This window comes from Leucoraja erinacea, chromosome 13 (assembly GCF_028641065.1).
Source record: "Leucoraja erinacea ecotype New England chromosome 13, Leri_hhj_1, whole genome shotgun sequence".
In the NCBI taxonomy this organism is placed as follows: Eukaryota; Metazoa; Chordata; class Chondrichthyes; order Rajiformes; family Rajidae; genus Leucoraja; species Leucoraja erinaceus.
Genome location: NC_073389.1, coordinates 13,122,348 through 13,147,895, shown reverse-complemented (window position 1 = coordinate 13,147,895; position 25,548 = coordinate 13,122,348). Strand labels below are relative to the sequence as shown.

At 43.6% G+C, this 25,548-nt stretch overlaps 1 protein-coding gene across 1 annotated transcript in view; it reads right to left on the bottom strand.

Annotated features, from left to right (window-relative positions):
• Positions 1–25,548, bottom strand: part of LOC129703105 (cilia- and flagella-associated protein 47-like) — a 422,488-nt gene that overhangs the window by 253,133 nt on the left and 143,807 nt on the right. The window contains exons 32-36 of the mRNA XM_055645303.1: positions 24,927–25,034; positions 21,021–21,219; positions 15,644–15,741; positions 1,327–1,443; positions 34–168 (exon numbers count right to left, since the gene is read on the bottom strand). Coding sequence (XP_055501278.1) covers positions 34–168; positions 1,327–1,443; positions 15,644–15,741; positions 21,021–21,219; positions 24,927–25,034 — 657 coding nt within the window. The remainder of the gene's footprint in view (positions 1–33; positions 169–1,326; positions 1,444–15,643; positions 15,742–21,020; positions 21,220–24,926; positions 25,035–25,548) is intronic.

The window sequence follows — 25,548 nt, the reverse complement described above, 5'->3', positions numbered from 1 at the left end:
AATGAATTTGAAAGGAGTTTGAATGTTACTTACTTTTTTAACAATGGTAGCATGCAGTTCACCAACAAATTCTACATTCTTCGTAAGAAGATAGTTGGGAAGTCGATCATACAAATAAACACAGAGCATAAGCATCATGATAGGATTTGGATCTGAAATGTCTGTGGCCTATTAAACAAAATACAAGGATATTCATTTTGTTTAAATAATTAAATTAATATTTTAAGATCTATTGTTCATCATGTGTACTATTGAATGCCAGATTAACAGCTAACTAACACACTAAAACCTCTGTAATAAAATAGCAGATTTTTTTTAATAGCCTTATTTGCATCAGAATTAAATTATTTTTATAAAATATTTAGTAGAGGAAGCTAAATTGAGAAGACCATCACAAAGAAGTGGAAAAATAACAAATTCCTTTTGTTGATCAGTTACTGAGTATATTTACATAGAGATTGCCAGGAAAGAAAATATAGAACTGATGATAGAAAAAGAATCTATAATGAATTTTACAGAAGAAATAGCAATCAATTAGAAAAGTAAGATTTAAAAGATCGCATAAGAGTATATGGCAAAAGAGGCTTAATTGATAGAATAGATATGGTGGGCCAAATAACAATATAGTAGAAAAAAAATTGTTGAGGCTCCATAAGGTACTATGAAGGCCGCATTTGGAATATTGTGAGAGGGTCCACAGGAGGTTTACAAGAATGATCCCAGGAATGAGTAGGTTAACCTGTGATGAGCGTTTGTCCGCACTGGGCCTGTACTCGCTGGAGTTCAGAAGAATGAGGGGGATCTCATACAGAATAGTGAAAGGCTTGGATTGAGTGGGTGTGGAGAGGATGTTTTCACTAGTGGGAGAGTCTAGGACTAGAGGTCATAGCCTCAGAATTAAATTATGTTCATTGTAGCAAGGAGGCCAAGTCAGTGGAAATGTATAAGGCAGAGATAGAAAGATTTTTGATTAATACAGGTGTCAGAGGTTATGAGGAGAAGGCAGGAAAATTGGGTTAGGAGGGAGTGATAGATCAGCCATGATTGATTGGCAGACTTGATGTGCTGAATGACCTAATCCTTATGACCTTTTGAAAACATTTGCTTATTAATTAAAAAAGTATATATTTGAAAAAAGAATCAGGCTTTGTATGTAATATAAAGGAAAATGCTGGTTTCCAATGTAATTATAACACTGTGGTATTTAGAATTGTATTAATATCTTAACCAAGACCAAAATAATTGTTATCATTACCTTGTGCAAAAAACTATAAATGTATTTATTCTGCATTCTAATTATATTGTGACATTGTGCACACTGTTTACCTGTATGTCAAAATCAAGGCCAATAGCATTAAATGCATTTAAGAGTACCAAGCTATTATGCAGGCATTGCTCAGGAGTAGATGGACATGTGAACATATTCTCCAGATGAGTTGGAATCTGTAAAGAGAGGCGTTGTTTCACATCTTGTTGCACTTCTTGTTGCACCAATATATAAAGTAAAGCAATTGTAAAATAATTCTGGCAGTCATTTTAATATTATTTTGTTACAAGAGAAATTGTAAAATTATGCATAAAAAGTTGATCAACAGTATTTATAACCATTTGCTACACTGCTCTCACATACAAAATATCAAGGTTGACTTTGAGCTTCTTGCACAAGGTTATTTTAATTCAAGTACCTGAAATCATTCTCATGATTCCTAATTCCCTAATTCTCAATGAGATTTTCAAAGCATACCTGGAAATCATGTCTGTTAACACTGTTAGAAAATGGACTTAAAACTTTGGGCTTTTTCCAAATCATTACAGTATCAAATGAAACCTCATTTTAAAACTAAAAATATGATAAGAAAACTTTGAAAACACATTGCAATCATTATGTGTTAGAAGGATTGCAGGTGTTGGTTTAAACCGAAGATAGACACAAAAAGCTGGAGTAAATCAGTGGGTCAGATAGCATCTCTGAAGAAAAGGAATAGGTGACTTTTAATGTTGAAGGGTCTTGACCTGAAACGTCACCTATTCCTTTTCTCCAGAGATTCTGTCTGACCCACTGAGTTACTCCAGCCCTTTGTTGCAATCATTATATTTGAAGGACTCTGCTGCAAAGGAGAGCAAATTGAATACAGAGTATGTTAGTATGATCCTTTGAATCATTTATGCTTCACTGGGTAACAAGGTTGCGACTTGTGAATTATGTGCTCCTGTCCTTTAAGTTCCCTTGGCAGTCTACCCCAATTCTTTGATTCTTATTGTATTGCTGCAAGAGCAGTACTTATCCTGAACATTTTGTGGACTCCTGCTAAGTGCAGTAAGCAAATGCACAAGTTGAAAAGTTTTGAGATTTCACAACAAATTGAACAAGAAGCTTGTAGAAAATAATAACCTTTGGTCGGCACAGTGGCGCCGCGGTAGAGTTGCTACCTTACAGTGCTTTCAGCGCCAGTGACCCGGGCTCGATCCTGGCTACGGGTGATGTCTGTACAGAATTTGTACATTTTCCCTGTGACCGCGTGGGCTTTCTCTGAGATCTTTGTAATTGGCTTGGTTAAAGTGTAAATTGTGGTTTACAAAGTGTAACTTTGATTAAAGTATAAATTGTCCCTAGTGTGTGTAGGATAGTGTTAATATACAGGGTTGCTGGGCCGAAAGGCCTGTTTTCACACTGTATCTCTAAAACTGAAACTATAACGAAAAAAGCTTTGTGAAAAAAACATTTCACGGAGCCACATTTGTGAAGTTAAAGTATTTATTGCCAGATTACACAGGCAATTCCAAACAAAATCCAATGTTATCAGGCAGCAATTTACGAAACCCCATGGGAGAGATGGTTTACCAACATCATATTTAGATTGGTAATCCATCTATCTGATAACTACACGTTTTATCTGGAAGTCAGAAGATTCTCATCGTTTGCAACCTGCCAACTTTTTGTTTTGCTGGTTTCCTTGCCACCTGTTGCAGAGCATACGAACCCTCAAGAGTTACAATCATACCATTCCACAAATACCTGATCACTCAAATTCAAAATTCATTGTTCACTCAGATAACATAACCCAATAATACAACATTGAAAGGAAGAATGACAATTTTTTTTTAAAGTAACAAATTTTCAGGCCAGGATGTTTCCTGGATTGTAGTTATAAGGTGAGCTGGGAAAGGCTGGGTTTATTTTCACTGAAGCTTAGGAGGCTGACAGGTTTATAAAACTATAATGCCACAGATAGGATAGATAGTCATTTTCCCCCCAAGGTAGGGTGTCCAGAATTTTACTTCGGAGTCACGTGAGTGATTCCGTGAAGATCCCAGCCCAGTGCGCAGGTGCGGCATTATCGCACAGCTGTGCAAACTGCGGCCAGCGGGAGTCGGGCGCTCCCGCAACCAAGGACGTGAGGTAAGTACTTACCTTAATCGGGCCTTGTGGTTTTTTGCTCCAGGGGGAGCAAAGCAGCAGAGGAAGCGGCCCCCGTTCGACTCCAGCGAAGGAGCCGACAGTGGAGGGGGATAGGCGCAAACGGGACCGCACACGCTGCGGACCGCTGACAGGGAGCTGCGCTGATGCCGGTCCGCTGAACAGCTGTTTGGTTAACAGCAGCGGACCGGCGGGAAGTTTAAAAACCCGACCGGCAGCCCTGCAGACTCCTGACAAGGAGAATCGCCGCCCGGGAACCGCTACAATGCCGCCTGAAAAACGGCAGGCAGCCTCTACATACAGGTAAGACAAAAATCTTACCAAAATTACAGGTTCTACAGGAACCAACTTCCTCCAACACTGGAACAGGCTGGAGACAGCAAAAACAAGTATGTCTGTCTCCCCAAGCCAGAGGAGGTCATGGAGTTCACCATGGAGTTCCAGGGAAAACGAGGGGCACTGGCTGAATGCCAAGGGAGCTGACACTCCTACCCCAGTGCTATTGCACTAGCTATCTCCCTTGTTGAGGGATTGATACAACAATGGAGTTTGAGCTATGCCTCCTCCAATTTATAGCACACCCTTTTGCTCCCTCTTTTGAGGCTAGCTAAGGAGGCCAGGGCTGGGCTGGCTTAAACGCTGGGCAGGCGGACGAGAACAGCAGTATGCCAGGGGAGCAGGATCAGGAAGAGCTACTGGGTGTCGTGGGCCACTACATGGCTCCTCCACGCGACCATCTTCCCAAACAAAGCCCTGCAGGAGTAGGCCTTTCTAGAGGCAAATCCGCAGGCAGCTGGGTCAGCAGACTCGCAGACAAGAGCTAAAAGCTCCTAACAGAGGGTCAATATGTCACCGCCTTTGCTCGTTTTTTTTTCCACGGATCATACTCACCTGGCAGGCGAGACGCCATGATCACCAAGGTGGTTCTCCCAGGATGAGACTATCCCGTTGCACTACGAGTGTGCTGACGCCTAAGATGTTCCCAAATTTGGGATACTCGACTGACATGGAACGAGCAGGACATCGCATCCAACACCCAGCTGGCAGCACCCCTCGGCATCCACCAGCAAATATCGAACAAGGACTGGTGAAAGCCTGGCGACCGCTTCACATTACCCCCAAAGTTCTTTTTAGACAGGGGCCCAGAGCGGAGCCGTGGGAAAATGCGCCGCCCCACCGACAGCACCAGCATACCAGCATAACTAAGCCTTCATGAAAAAACAATAAACATGGAGGTAGGTAGTCTGGTTCCTCCCAGTTTACACTAAATAAGGGTGTTCTACTAACTGCGGGAGGGGCATTTACACTTGTTGATAAAGCATGGGTGCAGTCACAAATAACTAATATATACTCAACAGTATTAGTGGATATAAACTAGAATTCAAATTGGGCATATTACCACCAGTTCAGCAATGCGCCCAAAGGGCATTTTCTCCCTCTAAGAAAGAGAAGGGAGAAGGTCAAGCTGAACTAGAAAGGCTCATTACTAAATGGATCATGAGAGTAAAAATGAACCATTGGAATTTGTATCGAATATATTCACTAAAACTACAAAAGATGGTGAATGTAACATCATCATTGATCTAATATCACTAAATCTATCTGTTGAGTATATACACTTTAAGATGGAGACGGGTTTTTGTCACTGCCAGACATCTGATCTCCAAAGGATACCTTATGGCGAGCATTGATATGGAAGATGCAAACTATCTTATACCCATACACTAGGATCATTGTAGATACCTAAAAAATTTTACCTGGATAATGGATATCCCGGTTAGGGCAACTATGGAATAGAGCATTCCCAATGGTCTAACCTCAGCCCTAAACTATTATAAATATTAAAAATAGCCATGAAAATATTAAGGAAACAAGCAATGCATTTTGTTGTTTCCAATGCATGTTGTTGTCTCTGTACTATACACTGACAATGACAATTAAAATTGAATTTGAATCTAATCATGGCATATATTGGATGATATCCTCATATTAGGGGAAACAAAGGAATTAGCAGTGGCAGCAATTCTAGCTACGAAACAGCTCCCTAAAGCACTGAGGTTCATCACACGCCCAGATAAACCAGTATTGAAGCCGTTAACTACCATGGATTATCTGGGCTTCAATATCAATTCCATCCATATGACTGTTACTCTGCCAAGGTGCTTGGGTCACTATAATCAAATCATGAATGTACCCACTGAAGCTATATCACAATTACAGTGGTGGGCAGACATATGTTTGGCATAGTTTTCAGCCCTATTATTGTCACCAATCCCAACTTGGTTATTAAAAACCGATGCCAGTACTTTAGGCTGGGGAGCAACTAAACTCCATATCCAGCACAGGTAACAGATGGACCAATTCAGAATCATCGTTACTACACACACCGGGCACCAACTATTTGGGATTGGTGATCGCCTATTGGGCTAAAAAGCATATGCATTTCAAATGCAGCACGTACATATGCGGTTACGGATTGATAATACTATGGTGGTGGCTTATATCAACCATATGGGGAGCATAAAATCACTATCGTGCAACAAATTGGAAACAGATCTGGCAATGGTGTGTCAAAAGACATTTTAACTATCAGCTGCCTATTTCCTAGGAAGCTAGAACAGTGGGAGACACCACGTCACGGGTAAAAATTTATGATAACATTGAATAGATGTCAAACGCAAAATATCTGCTAAAGGTATTAAGCAGTTTGAAAGCCAGATATCAATTTGGTTGCACAAGACGGAATCACCAGTAACCTATGTATGTGACTTAGGAACCAGATCAGAGGCAGCAGCGATAGATGCCTACACGCTGGAAGGGGGAATTTCTGCTTTGCCTTCCTCCCTTCTGCCTCATCAGTCGGGCACTTCGTAATACAGATGGAATCTGTCTCCGAGATATTGAACGTGCCCGACCGGCCTACACAGCCATGGTTCCCAGTTCATCACGACACGGTGGGCGAGTTACCTATGGATTTCCCTAGTGGACCATGGTTGCTGACTCAACCCAGTATCAGGCACAAGCCACCCATGCCAGAAAAACATCAAACTCCTGGGTGCAGGTTTTGAATAGACCTTACCAGGGACTGGGATTATCCAAAGGAACCATTACTACCATGTCGGCATCCCTGCGAACAGTCACCAAGAGCTAACATGGGTAAAATACTGCCACGACGCAGGGACAACATACCAAACTATTCAACCACTGACGTATTGGAGTTCCTGGAACATCTACACCATGACTAAAAGGTGAGTTACAGTGCCGTAAATACAGCATGGAGCGCCTTGTCTGCTTATCTAAAACAGCATGACAGCAGAGCATGGGATCCCATCCACTGAAGATAAACTTAGGAAGGGCAACTATAATAATAAGCCCCAAAAACCCAGGTATACCCATGAATGGGATATTGGTGTGATATTGACATATCTCAGAGAATGGCACCAGCCAGATCCCTCAGCTTGCTCAATCTATGTTAAAAACGCTCATGCTTATGGCTCTCGTATACGCTCACAGAGTCCAGTCACTCCATAAACCTAGACTGGATAACATGGTGATTACCCCAGACGCATCACGTTCATATTCTAGGTCTGGTAAAAATCTAACTCGCAGGTATATGGGACTAGGCGAGATTATGAGTTCGGCACGGACTAGTAGGGTCGAGATCGCCTGTGTTTTCCGTGCTGTAATCGTTATATGGCTATATGGACCAGGAACGCCCAATTCACTGGTGGGATTCCGGGCCTACCCACCAGAGTCCAGGTTGAGTGTGGTGACCCATCTACTACAATATATAGACACAACCCACAATCTTAGAGGGAGAGGAAAGCCTATGGGTCAACCACAGAAACCCCAAGACGGGGTACGAGCCAAACCACTCCAAGGTGGCTCAAACAGGTACTGAAAGCTGCCGGAATAGATAATAATACATTTCAATCCCATTCCACTAGGGCAGCATTGATATCAGCGGCTGAACGAATGGACATCCCGGTTGACCACATTCTCAATACGGCAGAATGGTCAAGGGAACGACGTTCAGAACATTTTTATTGTAAACCGTTGATAAGCCTGATTTAATTGCAGAAAGAATATTACAAACTTCAATATTAATTTAAGCTCAGGGGAGCTCTTTATGTTGTTATTGTTAACAAATACCTTTCTGTTTCTTGTGAAAGCAGATCCACTGGTTGATTACGATAACACTTCCTCCCTCAAAAACTTCGGCAGTGAGTGAAATAAAAACTGTTACACGGTTTGAAATCACAGACCTTTGAAGTCTTCACGGAATCACTCACGTGACTCCGAAGTAAAGTAGTAAGATTAAACGAGTACTTACCAGTATGAAGTTTGATCTGTATTTTATGAGGAGTTACGGTGAGGTATTACGTGCCCTCCGCTCCCACCCTCAATATATAGATCAAACTAATAAACTGATGTCTCATGATCTTTACTATCTTACTTCAAATATTGTGTCTATCCTGTGATTTCACACCGCTGCTTCGAAGTATGCCGCACCTGCGCACTGGGCTGGGATCTTCACGTAATACCTCACCGTAACTCCTCATAAAATACAGATCAAACTTCATACTGGTAAGTACTCGTTTAATCTTACTATTAAAGAGCACAAGTTTAAGGGGAGAATAGGAAAAATTTAAAGAAGATCTAAAGGTTACATTCCTCACACAGAGAATGGTGAATTTCTGGAATAAGATGCCAGAGGAGGTTGTAGAGGCAGACACAATTACAAAATTTGAAATGCTTTTGGCCAGACATTTAGTTAGGAAAGGCATAAAATGATATGGGCCTAGTACTGGCTAATCAGATCAGCATGGACAAGGTGAGCCAAAAGGCCCTGGCTCAGTGGTTTACAATTCTATGATTCTATGAGCCTGCTCAAACATTCAATAAAATCATTTCCGATTCTCCAGCTCAACAACTTTATATCCAAACCCAATATCATAAATTCCCATATTATTATTTATATTAACTCATATCTGACACTTGTTTCGAGAGATACTTACACATTAGATGAAATATCTGTAAATGATCCATCCACAATAATTATTACCTGTGCATGTTCAATACCTTCAAGGTGGCTGTAATAGTAATTATCACAGGAAAATCTCACAGAGACTACACTGTTCCCAGATCTATAAGGCCTACACTTGTCTTTAAATAAAGCTCTTTGTGTGATTTCTAATTGATTATTTGGGCATCGGGTAAATCTAACGTTTAATCTGGAACATGCTGTTACAAACCACCAAAAAGGAGCTGAAAAAAACCACAGGAGAGGAGAAAGAAAAAAGATGTGATTGATCAATGCTACTAATTGTGTGAAAGTAATTAACCTGTTCTTAGTTCATCAACAAAGCCAAAGTAAGCATATTCCTGGGCCTCAAGGGAGCATATACACTGATGAAGGAAGTAAATGTTGTTATTGAGGAAAGCCTACTTGAACAGGCGGGAAAAAAATAAAACCCGTAATATGGTACAGGTTGAGCCCTGTTCAATTATTTTACTTGTCCTTGTTTCATTTTAAATAATAAGAAAATTTACTATTACAGATAGATCTACCTACTCTAAATATAGTTAAACTGAGTGAATAAAAATAAAATACGTTGAGAGATTTATTCTGTTTCACTTCTAATTAAACACATATTTGTGCACAAAGACACAATTTAAGAAGGTGTGATTAAATACTTTGGCATGGTGCCCAATGCTTGACTTTATACTGTGTATTTTAATTTCAGGGACAGTTGACTTAGAACCAATCTGTCACTGTATGTACGATGACTTATCTGGTGATTCCGAACATCCTCATAACACAATATTAAATTTGTTTTGCTTGTATAACGGTCGTGGCTATCCCTCGAGGTCAAGGATGATGGTCTACTTTCTGTTGTTTTTACGTTCTGTTGTTTTTATGGTCTCTCAGGTGGCTTATGAGTCCAATCCTGGCTTTGAAAGTTCTTTGACATTCAGGACAGGTAATTCCAGATGGCAGATCGGGCTTTGGTTGTTACTGCCTCTCTTTCCGTTTTCTTCTCTTTTCTTCTAATTCTGCGCATCTCTTGGCTTCGAAGGTCGCTGTTCCTTCTTGGATGATGGTTCGCCAGTTTCCTGTCCTTGGCATTGGTTTCCCAATTGTCGATGTCGATTGCACATTTCTTCATGCTGGCTTTGAAGGCGTCTTTGAATCTCTTCTCTTGTCCGCCTCTTTTCCATTTGCCTTTTTTAAGCTGGGAGTAGAAGGTTTGCTTTGATAGACGCTCGTCTTCCATCCAAACAACATGACCGACCCATCTTAGTTGGTTCTTGATGATGAAGGCTTCGATGCTAGATGTTTTTGCTTCATTCAACACGTTGACATTGGTTCTTCTGTCTTCCCAACTGATATTTAAGCTGCTTCCAAGACATCGTTGATAGAACGTTTCAAGTGTTTTCAGATGGTGTTGGTATGGTGTCCAGGTTTCTGATGCATACAGGAGCGTTGAAATCACCACTGCCTTGTACACTAGCATTTTGTTGTCTGTTCGGATGTCACGATTTTGAAAGACTCTCGTTCGAAGAAGTCCAAAAGCTGTTCCAGCACACTTGAGACGATGTTGGATCTCGTCACCAAGGTCGGCATTGGAGGAGAGGTGACTTCCAAGGTACGGATAGCGATCCACATTTTCCAGGGTTGTTTCATCAAGTTGAATTGACGGTTCTTTCCAATTTGTCTCAGTTGGTGACGATTTTCTGAGAGAGCTGCAACAGTTGTTGTCTGCGTATTGGAGCTCGATGAGGGAGCCGATAGATGTCTTAGTTTTGGGCTTGAGACGGGCAAGATTGAAAAGTCTGCCATCTGTTCTGTAAACAGTTTCGATTCCTGGACTAGGTCGTCCTGGATGATGTGAATGGTTGTTGCAATGAAGATGGTGAACAGTGTTGGGGCAATCATGCATCCCCGTTTCACCCCTCCATTGACTGTGGAAATATGACTATTTTTCACTCTCTTTCCCAGGTCTATGGATAGACCAATTTTTATTCTTCTCTTAAGCACAAATTCTTATCTATCATTAACAAAAATAAAATGTTCTGCCATGGAAAGAGGTTGGAATAACAATTATTTGTCTGTTTTTTTAAATCAATTTGTCGTTTTAAATTCTGCAGTAAGAATAAATTGATACCAATACAATTTAGTTGGCTAAGTCGTCACGCTATAAGTTAAAAAACGTACTACTCAGAGATAAGAAGAAAAACAGTTTAGCTTTGGAATGATCGTACAGGGATACCTGTAACCATAATTTGGTTCTTGTAGATGATATATGCATGTGACCCTTAATATAGTTACCTCATCACTACTAACCACTCCCCATATCACAAGTATAATTACAACCTCCCCACCCACATATCGCTCTCTAGTTTCCGTGACAGACCACGTACAGCTAGTGCTCTCTGTAATGCCACAGTATGAATAAAAGAAGTAAAGTCACTGTGTGTTGATAACACTTCTTTACATGGTGTCAAACCCCTACCCTTGCGCCTCATGTTTATCGGTTGTTTCTTTAATTTTGCCCCAGTTTTCTGTTACCCCCTCTTTTTTCCTCGTTATGGCCACTTCTTGCCGCAAACCCGATGTGCTCGTTTTCGATGCAGACATTGCCCATCGATGGGATGTCTTTAGACGTGACTTCGACCACTATGTCACAATCGCTCATCCTCCCGCTACTCCTGCCGCCCAAGCTTCTCTGCTCTCAGCCTGGCTGGTCCCGATCAGCCTGGCTCGGTCAGACTTCTTCGTCTACGCTGCGGGTGAATCTGTTCGGGACCCGGTATGTTTATTGGCTAAGTTTACCGCGATTTGCGACATTCCGACTAATTGCATTTTAGAACGTTTCAAACTGTTCGGGCAGCGTCAGCATCCTGGTGAATCTGCCGAGAACTATGTCGCTGCGCTGCGACACCTGGCCAGACGGTGCCGCCTTGACACGCTGACCCCCGAGGAGCTGACCAGGGACCTTCTGGTTTACGGTCTCCGCGATGAAAAGCTAAGGGCTGAACTTTTGCGCAAGCATGACCTGTCTTTTAACGAGGCTATGCATGCCCTTGGCAGAACCCTACCCCGCCACGACCCCCGAGGGCAGAACCCTCTGGCACTGCTCCCGGGGGACGTACCTAGCTAAGGTGCCCCAATTGTAACTTTGCCACTCGTCAGTACAATGTATGCCCTGCGTTGGGCAAAACGTGCAATTGCTGCAAGAAACTAAACCATTTTTCTGCTGCCTGCCGTTCCCGTGGGAAGCCTCCTGCTGCTCCAAGGCGTATGTTAAACAACTTGGAGTAAACTGATAGCGAGCTCGGTTCCCAGTACCATCTCAACGAACTCCCTGTGTCTGAATCTGGGTCCTCTCAGGGGGAACCAGCATTTTTTCTGTGTTGGATGCACCTGCAGTGATAACAGGCCCTTCAGTGCGTGTAACTGTGAACAACTCGACCTTCACCGCTAAGTTAGATACCGGAGCTGTTGTGAATGTTATGTCAACAATCCTCTTCAATAAGATTAGGTCTAATGAGCAAGTCACTTCTGATCGCTCCACTTTGCACGCATACGGGGGAGGGGTTCTTGTTCCTGTGGGAAAGGCAACTCTGCGCTGCAAGATACTGGAGACCTCTCGGCCCCTCACTTTCTATCTTCTCGATTCCAACTGCATTACCCTGTTGGGCATCCAAGCATGCCAGGACCTGAACCTGGTCTCCTTCCACCGTGACATCCACAAGGTGCAGGCCCTAATGGGCCCGTTGGCTGAATATCCTGACCGCTTTGATGACGAGCTGGGCAAGCTGCCCTGCCACTACAAGATTGTTGTCGACCGCAAGGTCGAGCCAGTGGTCCGTGCACCACACCGTGTCTCCTTCGCGATGAAGAAAAAAGTAGAATCGACGCTGCACAGCATGGTAAAAATGGGCATCCTAAAGGCGGTCAGCGAACCCATCAAGTGGGTCTCCACCATGGTTGTTGCCGCGAAAAAGGACAAAAGCGAAATGCGCATTTGCATCAACCCCAAAGACCTAAACCTTGCCATCAAACGCCCGCACTACCCCATGAGAACAGTAGAGGATGTCGCTGCACAGGTTGGTCCGGCCACAATCTTTTCTGTCCTCGATGCCAAGAGCTCCTTCTGGCAGATACCGCTTGACGAGCAGTCCTCCGACCTGACAACTTTCAGCACCCCCTTCGGCAGATTTAAGTTCCTCCGAATGCCATTCAGAATCAACTCTGCCAGCGAGGTGTTCCAACGGACAATGGAGCAGCTGTTTGCCGGTCTACCATGTGCCATCATCGTTGACGACATCCTGGTCTACGACAAGGATGTCGCTGAGCACGATTTCAACCTCCGCCAAGTCCTAGACCGGGCCCGGAAGATCAACTTGAAACTCAACCCCAAGAAGTGCCGGTTCCGCATCCCCGAGGTCACATATGTTCGACATGTATTCACAGCCTCGGGGCTGAAACCCGACCCACAGAAAACGGCTGCCATCTCCGAGATGTCATCACCCACTGATGTGCCCAGCCTGCAACGTTTCCTGGGCATGGTCAACTACCTGGGGAAGTTCATCCCCGACCTCAGCGAGCTCAGCGCACCCCTGAGGGATTTGATAAAGAAGGACACGGCCTGGGCTTGGTTCCCTCAACACCAAAAAGCTTTCGACATCCTTAAGTCCAAGCTGATCAGTACCCCCACACTCAAATTCTTTGACCTGCAACGTCCCATTATTATCACCTGCGACGCCTCTCAGTTCGGGCTCAGTGCCGCTTGTCTACAGCTCCATGACGGCCTGCAACTGCCTACGCGTCCCGTACCATGACCCCTGCCGAACAGCACTACGCACAGATCGAGAAGGAACTACTAGCCGTGGTGTTTGCCTGCTCCAAATTCAAGGACTATATACTATGCAACACTTTCACCATTGAAACAGATCACCATGCGCTTGTCACCATCCTCAACAAATCGATCCATGTTGCCTCATCCCGACTGCAGCGCATGATGCTGCAGCTCCAGCGTTTCACTTTCAAAGTCGTTTTCCGAAAAGGCAAAGACATGTTCGTGGCCGACACGCTGTCCCGCGCCCCGCTAACATCCACCGATCGCCAGCCCTATGAAATGTCTGACCTGATGGTGCTCAATGTGAATATTGTCCCTTCACAGCAGATGAAGTCCCTGGTCGAGCACACTGCCGATGATCCTGCCCTGCAACAGCTTGCTGCCATCATCCAGTAGGGCTGGCCCGACCGTCCTTCCGCTTTGCCGGCTGGTGCCGTGCCCTACTTCGTTGTCCGTGATGAGCTCGTACTCCACGACGGCGTGGTCATGAAAGGACACAAGGTTGTTGTGCCTGCTGCTCTGCACGACCACTATTTTCAGGCCGCTCATAACGGTCATCCTGGGGCCGAAGCCACCTTGTCTCACGCCCAGAGCCAGTTCTACTGGCCTGGTATGGCTCAATACATCCGGGAGAGGGTCTCCTCATGTTCCACCTGCAACAGCCTCTCCCCCCACCAGCAACGACAGCCGCTTCTGCAGCAGGCTGCACCGGAACTGCCCTGGATGGCGGTTGCCACTGACATTTTCAAGTGGCGAGGCAAACACTTCTTGGTCCTCATCGACTCCTACTCCAACTGGTTCGAGGTTGACCAGCTGCACTCCCTCACGTCTTCGGCCGTTGTCAATAAGCTGCGCCGCCACTTCTCTACCTTTGGCACCCCGGCCAGTTCCAGTCGGACAACGGCAGCCAATTCACTAGGTCCGAGTTCAGGGCTTTCGCTACCATCTGGAACTTCCACCACTTCACCAGCAGCCCTGAGTACCCTCAAAGCAACGGTCTGGCCGAGCGCGCCGTCCGCAGTGCAAAGAACTTGCTGGAACAATGTCGCTTGTCTAACTCCGACTTCTTCCTAGCCCTCCTCAACCTTCGCAACATATCCCGTGACCCTGCCATGGGCTCCCCTGCTCAGCGGCTCATGTCTCGCACTACCAGACCTCCGATCCCGGTGGCCCAGCGCTCACTGATCCCCTCTGTCCTCAAGCCCGCTGCTGTTCAGGAGCACATTGCCTTTCAGCGCGATGTCCAGAAACGTTCCCATGACAAGTCCTGCCGACCCTGCCACGCCTTTTCCCCGGTCAGGTTGTCCGCATGCAGACCCCCACCGGTCACTCCCGGCTCGCAACCGTAGTCGCCTCTGCTGGGACGCCTCGGTCCCAACTCGTCGACCATGCAGGAACCTTCTACCGCCGGTCCCGCCAACATCTGCGGCTCGTCAACGAGCCGCGACCACCACTCGGAGATCCTTTTGCTCCCCTGCTGCAATTTCAGCCTCCAGGCGATGCTCCGCCCATCGCTCCTCGCATGCCATGGTCTCTACCCTCCCAACTCCTCCGATCCTCCTCCGGTTCACCCTCCCTCGCCTGCCCGCGCGCAGTCCACTGCGAGCCCCGCATCCCCTCATGCCCTTCTGCCCTTGTCTTCTCCGTCCCCTCCCGGCTCCCCTGTTCCAGTTCGGCCGTCTGCACCTGTTGCCGTACTGCCTCCACTTGTTCCTGCAGGGAGGGGAGATGGCAAGATGCGAACCCGGTCGGGACGTGTTGTCAAGCCGCCTGTCCGCTATGACGATTTTGCTTAACCATTTCTAGCGCATGAGACGTGGTCGCCCTGTCACTACTTTGTTTGTCTTTCATTTCCAAGGGGAAGGATGTAGATGATACATGCATGTGACCCTTAATATAGTTACCTCATCACTACTAACCACTCCCCATATCACAAGTATAATTACAACCTCCCCACCCACATATCGCTCTCTAGTTTCCGTGACAGACCACGTACAGCTAGTGCTCTCTGTAATGCCACAGTATGAATAAAAGAATTAAAGTCACAGTGTGTTGATAACACTTCTTTACAGTTCTTAATTGACGTTGATGGGAAACTGATTTAGAATTACCTTGAATCACACGACATGATACAGTATATGTTGAACGTTTTGTGTCAGTGTGATGTTGGCCATAAATAAGCATGTGAATCCATTCCTTATGGAAAATGATTCAGCGTAATATGTGATTCATAATAAAGGTGCTGTAAATTAGCTCAGACTGCCTATTTTAACAAATCCACCTACTGATGATAAATCTGGCTCTGTTTTAAAATGTCTGTCAAAAAATTAAATGTAATTACCTGAGTAAAGCCACTTACCACATCAGGGCAATAAGCAGCCAGGACAGCTGCCAGCACCAACCCATCCAACAAATCTAAATCAAAATTAATTATCCAGCGTGTCGGTGGTGCAGCACCTATTCAAAGGAAAATGAATAAAGGTAAAACAATCATGTGAAAATGAAAATAAATATGAAGGCAATAGTCGTAATTTACAACGTACAATCAAACTTTGCATGTTCACGTGAATGACAATACCGTTTTTCTGCAAAATATTACCAGTTCATTGAAAAGCTAATCACTTTCAACCACTGCTAATTATGATTTGCACCTCAGCAGAAGTTGCATTATGAAAGCCAGTTAAAGCTGGCATGTACCACTTAAAGTTACCTACAACTATTGAAACAAAAGGGACTTGGTGACTAAGAATTTGGAGTGGTAAGCAGGGTAGCAATTATAATTTTGTCAAGCTGGCCTGGTTTGGTAACTTGAACGTCCAGGAGCGGAAAAGACTGCCAAATGCAATGACCATTGCCCAGTCCATCACCAGCTTTGACCCCACCATCGAAGGGATCTATCGAAGTCGCAGCCTCAAAAAGGCAGCCAACATCATCAAAGATCCACACCATCCTGGCCACACACCCATTGTCATCGGGAAGAAGGTACAGGAACCTGAAAACTGTCACGTCCAGGTTGAGGAACAGCTTCTTCCCTACAGCTATCGGGCTATTAAACCCAACAAATAAGTTCTGAACTGCAACAGACTATTATTATTAATGAACTATATTTGTTATTTATTGAGTATGTGTGCATGTGTACACACACACTGAAATTTTTTTTTCTTGCGTTATGTACTATGTTTACATATTCTGCTGTGCTGCAGCAAGTAAGAATTTCATTGTCCTATTTGGGACACATGGCAATGAAACACTCTTGACTTGACTGGCTGATTCAGATTCAAACTTTATTGTCATTGTGCAGTGTACAGTACAGAGACAACAAAATGCAGTTAGCATCTCCCCAGAGGAGCGAACTGGTTCCTCGGCATGTTATAAATGTTAAAAAAAGCTCTGCACTTTTCTATTACTCCAAATGAATACTGCCACATCAATAACCATGATTTGGCCAATAATAGTGGTGTAATCGGCAAATTTATATGTGGCATTAGAGCTGTGCTAAGCACATAGTCATGGGTATAAAGAGGATAGAGCAGAGGGCAAAGCACTCTATGGTAGGGGTAGCTATGAACATTATGTCGAGTAATTATATTTCTTCATCTTTACTGTCTTTGAGGTGTGCCTGTTTTTATGGTCAGTGAGAAGGAGATGGTGTTACCAATCCGCATTGATTGAGGTCTGCCTATGAGGAAGTCAAGAATCTAGTTGCAAAGGGTGATAGAGAAGCCCAGGTCTTGGAACTTACTGATGAGTTTGGAGGGGATGATAATGTTGAATGTAGAGCTGTGGTCATTGAACAACAGTCTGACATACAAGTCCATATCCAGATGGACCAGAGCAGACTGAACAGCTAGTGAGATAGCATCTGCCGTTGACCTGTCATCGGGATAGGAAAATTGAAGCGGATTCAGGTCATTTCTGAAGCAGTTTGATTTGCGTCATAACCAACCTCTTGAAGCACTTCATTTTGGTGGATGCATGTCCGACGAGACGGTAGTTATCGAAGCAAATCACATGCTCTTCTTGGACACTGGTAGGATAAATGCCTTTTTGAAGCACATGGGAGATGTAATTGAATGCTTGAGCCATTTGGTCCACACAGATCTTTAGCACTCGGTCAGGTATGGATGTTCTGACATAGGTCTGAGACTGAGGACACGGGATTGTCATGTGCTGTAGGGCTCCTGCTGGTGTGTCATTCTTCTTCTTTCAAAGCATGCATAAAGGCATTGAGCTCAAATGAAAGTGATGTCATGTTACCACCTATGCTATCCAGTTTAGCCTTTTCGCAGCTATGAATCATCCGTCTGTGGCTCCAGCTTAGCCCAAAATTGCCTTTTTGTGTTATTGGTGGCTTTCAGGAAGTGGTACCTGTACTTCTTGGAGGATACTGAAGGGTCAGTCCTAAATGCCATAGATTTCAGTCAATGAGGTCAACCAGACGATACAGCTTCTTCACCACCCTATCTGATATTGCCATTTTCAGGCCGCTTGTACTCCAAGGTCTCTTAATTCAACACTTAAAATAACACTCCCCAGTACCCTCCAGATTCACTATTTGTGTTGTGCCCTTGTTTAACTTCCCAAATGGCATGTGACCTTGACACTTGCCAGACAACTCACACACAATGGAGCAGAGTATAGAGCACTTTTGGGACCATTGTGGAAGTCATTTAGCCTATCCATTTATCCAGGTGTCAAATTTGTAAATACTACCAGGTAGGACATTTGGACAGGTGTATCATGCATAGGAAAGGTTTAGAGGGATATGGGCCAAATGCAGGGTCTAGTGTAGATGGGCCATCTTGGTCGGCATGGACATGTTGGGCCAAAGGGTCTATTTACATGATGTATGACTATGACTATGTGCAATAATGGAGCAAAAATGCACCATTTTCTTCAGACTTCAAGGCCTCAAGAGCTCGCAAACCAGCTGTTCCCAGATAGTTACCATAGCAGGCATTCCTCTTGGAATATCTGACATGACATTTGGCATGATTACAGAGAGTCAGAAGATAAAAATAAAGGAGGATTCTCAGCAGGAAATACATCCACCAGGATGTTCCCAATCGGAGGGGAATCCCTGAACTCGCGGAGGCACGCAGGTACAGTAAGTACTGTACCTGCAAATACCGGGGAGGCCTTCAAGGAGTTTCGGAATCGAGGCCATCGGGCAGGATCTCCCAGCATCAACAGAGCTGGAGATGCCGATTGTAAGGGAATTCGCGATCTCAGGGGAATCCCCGACCTCGCGGAGACTCTCAAGTACTGTACCTGTAAACACCTAGGAGGTCTTCATGGAGTACAGAAATATGGTCGTCGGGCAGGACTACAAGTAAGACTGAAGCGTAGGGGACTCCTGCCCCCTCTCCCTACCATCCTACTGGCCAACATACAGTCACTAGAAAACAAAGTGGAGTACTTAAGGTCAAGGTTGCTTTATCAAAGGAAGCTGAGGGAATGCACTGTGTTCTGTTTCACATAGACATGGCTCACCCTTAGCTCCCCAGACTCAGCGGTCCAGCCTGAAAGGGGTTCTCCATCCACCGTATGGACCATACATTGGCATCTGGGAAAGGGAGAGGAGGGGGCGTCTGCCTCATGGTTAACTCTGCTTGGTGCTCAGACGTGGCTGTCCTATCTAACTCCTGCTCTCTGCACCTGGAACAACTGCCGGTGAAGTGCCGTTCCTTCTACCTACCGAGGGAATTCTCCCCTATCATCCTGACCGCGGTCTACATCCCACCCTAGGCATATGTCTGTCTGGCACTGGAGGAGCTGCACGCCGTGGTCAACAAGCATCACACAGTCTACCCCGAGGCGTTTACCACCGTAGCCGGGGACTTCAACAAAGCCAACCTGAAGAAATCATTCCATAACTTCCACGAACATGTCTCCTGCAGCACCAGAGGATTAAACACCCTTGAATCGGGTGCACGACCATCAGACGCCTATCGCTCTATCCCTTGCCCTCACTTCGGAAAATCCGCTGCTTCTTCCTGCATACAGGCAGCAACTGAACATAGCACTCCCAGAGGTGAGGACTGGACAGAGCTGGTCGGAGGTGGCAGACGAACAACTCCAGGACTACTTCGAGTCTGTAGACTGGGCAATGTTTAGGAACTTGGCAACGGACCTGAATGAATACGCCATAGTCGTCACATAAGGAAATGTGTGGAGGACTGCGTTCCAACAAAAACCTTCCAAGTGTTTCCGAACCAGAAGCCTTGGAGGAACCATTAGATCTGCATTCTTCTGAAGACCAGATCCCAGGCATTCAGGTTTTTCTCCGGGCTGCCCATCGACCCGTCCTCGTGGCCTACCAGCGGGCTTGGAGCGCCGTTTCCTGGTGGGGACCGCCCAGCACCTCGGCTTCGTTGGCAGCACAGCGCTGGAGCGCTATCGTGGAGCGGAGCGGGCGATGCCTTGCCTGGGTCGCCGCGCTGGATCGATACGCTGGAGCTCCGGTGAGCTGTGACCGCCGTGTTCAACACCTCCGGGCTGCGTGTCTGCGGAGCGGAGCGGGCGGCGCCGACTTTAACATCGGGAGCCTGAGAGCTCCAACCCGGTGCATCCCTGTCGGCTTCGGAAGCCGACAATCCCCTGCTAGGAAGCGGCCGTTCCAGGTGGCCCAGCCACTGTGAGGACTCTCCCGACGCCGGGGCAACTCCACCCGGCCAGAACGGCCAGGAACATCGGGCCTCCGTAGAGCCAATAGCGGTGGCCTCAATAGGCCTGACTTTGGGGAGAACTGGGGTTGGGGACTGGACTCTGTGCCTTCCCCCACAGTGGTAACCACTGTGGGGGGATGATTTTTTTGTATGTAGTTACTATGTTAGTCTGTGTCCAAGATGGCTGTCGGAAGGGAGAGTGGACGCTGGCGCGCTTTAGCTGCCGCTGCTCTCTCTTCACATTGTGTTTTTTGATTTTGTGTCTTTGGAGCGATTTCTATCTTTAATTTGTATATTGATGATGTCCTTATTATTTATTTTTCTCCGACTATATGTTTTTTTCTCTTCTGTTAATCTTTGTAAGGAGTCCTTGAGATTTGAAAGGCGCCCGAAAATAAAATTTATTATTATTATTATTATTATTATTATAAGAAGTCCAGATACGACCTTGGTAAGTCCATCAAAAAGACCAAAAGGGACTTCTGCTCTAAGCTGGAGGATGAGGCGGATGTTCGGCAACTGTGACAGGGCTTGAATACCATCACATCCTACAAGGAGAAATCAGGAGGCAGCTCAAACAACAGGGAAGCATCACTCCCTGACGAGCTTAATGCGTTCTACGCACGGTTCGATAGGGAGAACACTGTACTGAGTCTGCACAGGTCTTGAGAACTATACAGCCTCAGTTCTACAGAGTTCTCAAGTGAGATCGACCGGCTGACCAAGTGGTGCCAGCACAACAATCTGGCTCTCAACATCAGTAAAAACAAGAAACTGATTGTGGACTTTGGTAGGGGAAGGATGAGGACCCACAATCCTGTTTATATCAACGGGACGATGGTGGAAAGGGTCAATAACTTCAAATTCCTGGGCATGCATATATGCAGTGCAGTCATAATTTGGAGTATGCATCAATCACATTAATTAACAGTTAGCTTGAAGATGATATGCTGCCTGCTTCAGAAAAAAATAGCAATGGTTAATTGTCCAATTTTAGAGATTACCTAATTTTGCCTCTGATAATTATAATTTCCATTCCAAAAGCAAGAACACACACTCTACAATTACCTTTAGTGCAACATGCCCACACAGATTTTCTCATAGATTCGTAGTGAAAGTTGAGCCATGTCAGCAGGACACGCTCACCAATAGAATATACATTGCTGGAAAGAGGATCAGCATTTATTCTCGGTAAGCTTTCTAAGCATCCTAGATTGCTATGCATATTGTTGATATCCTTCACAGTCAATCGAGAAAGCACAAAAACCTGAAGAGAAAACAAATCAACCTTGGCATTACTATATTATCAATTTTACAACAAATATATGCACTTTAGCAAATAGATGACATGTCTGGCAGTAAATTAAAAAATGGCTTTTTGAATCTCTAACAAATGAAATTTTAACAAAGCCCAAAATACTACTTTGAAACTTCCACTCTCTTATCTGCGGTATTCATGGATGTGTGACAATTGTCATCAGAGAATGAAGCAACTTTTGCTGCTTATCCTTCTCACTGATTGCCACTGAATTGCACAGTCTGCATTCTGGAACTTGAGGTTAGTATGACCTTTGTTCTGGAGTAGAAACAACTTAGATGAAACGGTTTCCTATTTGTCTTGAAGAACAGGGACTCGGGGTATTAGAATCATATAGCAAAGAGTCCTATGCTGTCTATCAAACATCCTTAAACACCAATCCTATACTTATCCCATTTCATTTTTCACAAATTCCCATCAACTCCTTACATCTGGAACAATTTACAGCAGCTAATTAATCCATCAAACTTTGGATACTGGAGGAAACTCGAGTATCTGGACCCACAAGGTCACAGGGAACATGTACAAACGCCACACAGGCAATACCAGAGTTCAAGGTAGAACCTATGTTGATGGAACTATGAGGCATCAGCTCTACTAACTGTTCCATTATGCTGCCACCACAAGTTCTACTCCAGCAAGAGATGCAGCACTACAGTGAGAAAAAATTGACCAGTTTAAAGTCAATAATGCACTTATCTGGCACTAGTTTGTATTGACATTAATTCATTCTATTGTGAAACAATTCGCTAAAATTATGGCTTTCAAGCCACCGTGAACAAAGTTGGAAATGGATTTCTGCAGAAAAGGTACTGCAGCCCTTCTTACTTGACAGGGACAAATGCTTTTTTCTCACATTTGTAAATACCTAAAATTATACTGTTTTATATCTTTAAATATTCAGCAATTGAGATCCCATTACCATCTCGAGTAGTGAATTCCAAAGATTCAGTACCTGTTGGATAAAGGAATTTCTTCTCAACCATGTTTTGAATCACATTTCAAGATTAAGACCTTGGTCATAAATGAGAATAAGAGAAATCATGTCTGCTTCAAGTTGCAAAAAAGATGGGGGGGACATGGGAATATCTACAAAAGGGCGAGCCAGGATTACCATAGGGATCATTTGCAGTGGTCACCCTGTCGCCAACTTAATGGGGACAGTTGGAGAGATGGGAAAATTAACAAAAGATATGAAATGGAGAAGATGTACCGGATGGTGAAATATCATTGAAGTTGGAGAAAATTGCACAGGATAACTTGTTGAAAAGCAGACGTTGGTCAGGTGAAAAGATAGAACCACAGGAACACGTATACTGTACCTGGAAGAGCTCTAGAGTTAGAGGTACCACAGGGATCAATGCTTGAGATCCAGCTCTTCATTTTTAAATGTGGGAATAAAATATATTATTTCTAAGACACAGAACTGAATGGGATTACAAATTATGAGAAGGATATAAGGAAGCTTCAAGGCAATTTAACCAAGTTAATGAGTGGACAAATGCCTGGCAGTACTATATGGATAAAAGTGTAGCGATCCACTTGACAGGATAAACAGAATGTCAGAGTATTATTTAAAGAGTGACAATACTGGGAAATACAGATGTTCAAATGGACATTGATGTCATTATTCACCAGTCACCAAAAGCAAACATCCAGGTGCACTGAATGTTTGAAGTGGCAAACATATATTGGCCTTCATTACGTGACAGTTTGAGTACAAGAGCAAGGGAATCTTATCACAATTATACAGCACCCTAGTGAGACCACACTTGCAGTATTGTGTGAAATTCTGCCGAAATTGAAGAAAGTAAGCGCTTGTCATATAAGCAGCACAACGGGGCTTCACTAGTTTGATTCCTGGGTTGATAAAATTGACAAGGAGAATTCTTTAAAACACAAAGTTTTTATAGTCTCAACTGGCTGGATATGGGAAAGAGGCCTCCTCTTGTTGTGGGATGAAATCGGGATTTAACATTTAACACTAAGATGAGTGAAAGTTCTTCACTCAGAGAGTGATGATGAGGAATTATCAACTGCAGAAGGTCATGAAGGCCATAGCTGAATATACACAAAAAGCAGATTAATAGATTTCTGAACACAATAGACATCAAGAAGTATGGGGAAATAGCAGGGAAACAGCAGGAAAATGTTATTGAGAGGGAGGAATAGCAACAATCATATTGAATGTTGGAACTGGTTTGAAGACCTATAACAAACATAAACTTCATGTCCTTTAACAAATGCCAGACAAGGCTGTTTTCCTTCAGCCGAGGTTCATTTATTTGTAAAATTATTCAAATTGCTGCATAGCCTTTGACATAACTGCATCCACCCAATGACCTCTGTATTTATGAACAACATAACCATGGAGAAAGCATAATGCACTGAAAGACCCTTTCTGCACACAATTGAGCACAATTTCTCAACACTGATCTCTAATAGTTACAGAGAGATACAGTACAGAAACAGGCCCGTCTGCTCACTGAATCTGCCCCAACCATCAACTATCCATTTGCAATAATCCAACATTAACTCTCATTTTTTAATTCTCCCCCAATCTCATCAAATCCCTTCCGTTTCTCCATATAGTTTCTTATATTGTTGTGAACCTTCAGAATCTTATGAACTCTTAGAATCCTACGACCAATTCCATGATCAAGCGCCGATTTAGCTTTGTTCAAGACTGGTGAGATGATTGATTGGTCACAAATATAAATTCAACATCAGAACACCTCAAATATTTCCTTCTTACTTTACCACAAATGCACTTCAAATACACAAAATATTGCGAACATATTTAGCTCATACAAATATCTCCCTCTCCTGCAGATATTAGAGAATAAACATGGTCTAATTATTAGCAACAAAAGACAGGTGATAATTACAATTTTTTTAATTCAAATAATTTACTTAAAGCAAGATTGTATATTTGAAAAAAAATTGTTTTGTCTTCCTTTACATTTCACAATCTCAAAAGATATGAGGAGTAATTGAAGGCAAGCTGTGTAATTTGCTTTAATTTGAAAAATAAATAAGAAACCACCATTGAATCATCTGCTCAATGCTATTAAACAAAACAGCCTAAAGCTAAATAAAAATCCTCCAACGCTTCAAATATTGAATGAGATAGATGTATTCAAGAAAATGACTTTATGCACTTGATCTATCAATTGAATTGGACTAATTATCTTTTACCTTATTAAAAAATATAATGTGCAACTAATATTAAGCCTAGAGTTTATATAATGGCTCAGTTGAGAAATTCTGCTCAATTCTGTTGACAAAGAGTCTTTCAGTGCATTCCGCATTCTCATGGTTATGTTGTTGATAAATACAGTGGTTATTGGGTGGTTGCAGTTATGTCAAAGGCTACGCAGCAACTTGAGTAATCTGGCATTTGTTCAAGGACATGAAGTTTATGTTTGATATAGGCCTTCAAACCAGTAGATTTATAGAATGGCTAATGCTTTTAAATTGCGACAAGTCTTATATTAAAGAAACAAAAGACTATTCAATAAACACATTTGAAGATACCCATGTTCTGATGTACTTTTTTAATTGTTTAATATTTTTATTTAACACATTAGAAAGTTAGATATACATGTTAAATTTTATGTGCATAAACAAGTAATGATGAGTTTCAATCATTTTACCTTGTAAATCTGCAGCAATATATCAGTCCATGAACGCTTGCTTATTGATTCAAAGACATATTCATCCAGGTCAGAAATGTTGGTACTTTCGGTGTTCTGTAAACAATGCTGAAAGAGTGAAATATAATCTTGATACTATGCTGTTTTGAAATGCATATTAAGTACCAAGCCTTACATTATTGCAACTCTGAGTGATAGATTTTTCTGATCTATTATGGGCAAAATAAATCAGGTAATCATAACTCTTATACAATATTACATAGACAACCACCGTTATTCGAATGTAAATTCTTTATTTTAAATAGAGTAGCCTTACAACCGAATTACTCTCATTTGTAACACGTCATAAAGTATCTGCAGGATTAGGCCAAGCAGCAGAAATCAAGCAAACTATATTCTGCAGTTATAATCTTAATAAAATCTCTACCATGTGAGCAAAGGAAAACAATCTGAACAAAAAAGTCTCCAAAGCAGTTTTCTTGTTTATTGATACCATAAATCATAGGAGCAGAATTAGGCCATTCAGCCCATCAAGTCTGCTCCACCAATCTATCGTGGCTGATCTAGTTTTCCCTCTCAACCCCATGCTCCTGCCTTCTCCCCGTAACCTTTGACATCCTTG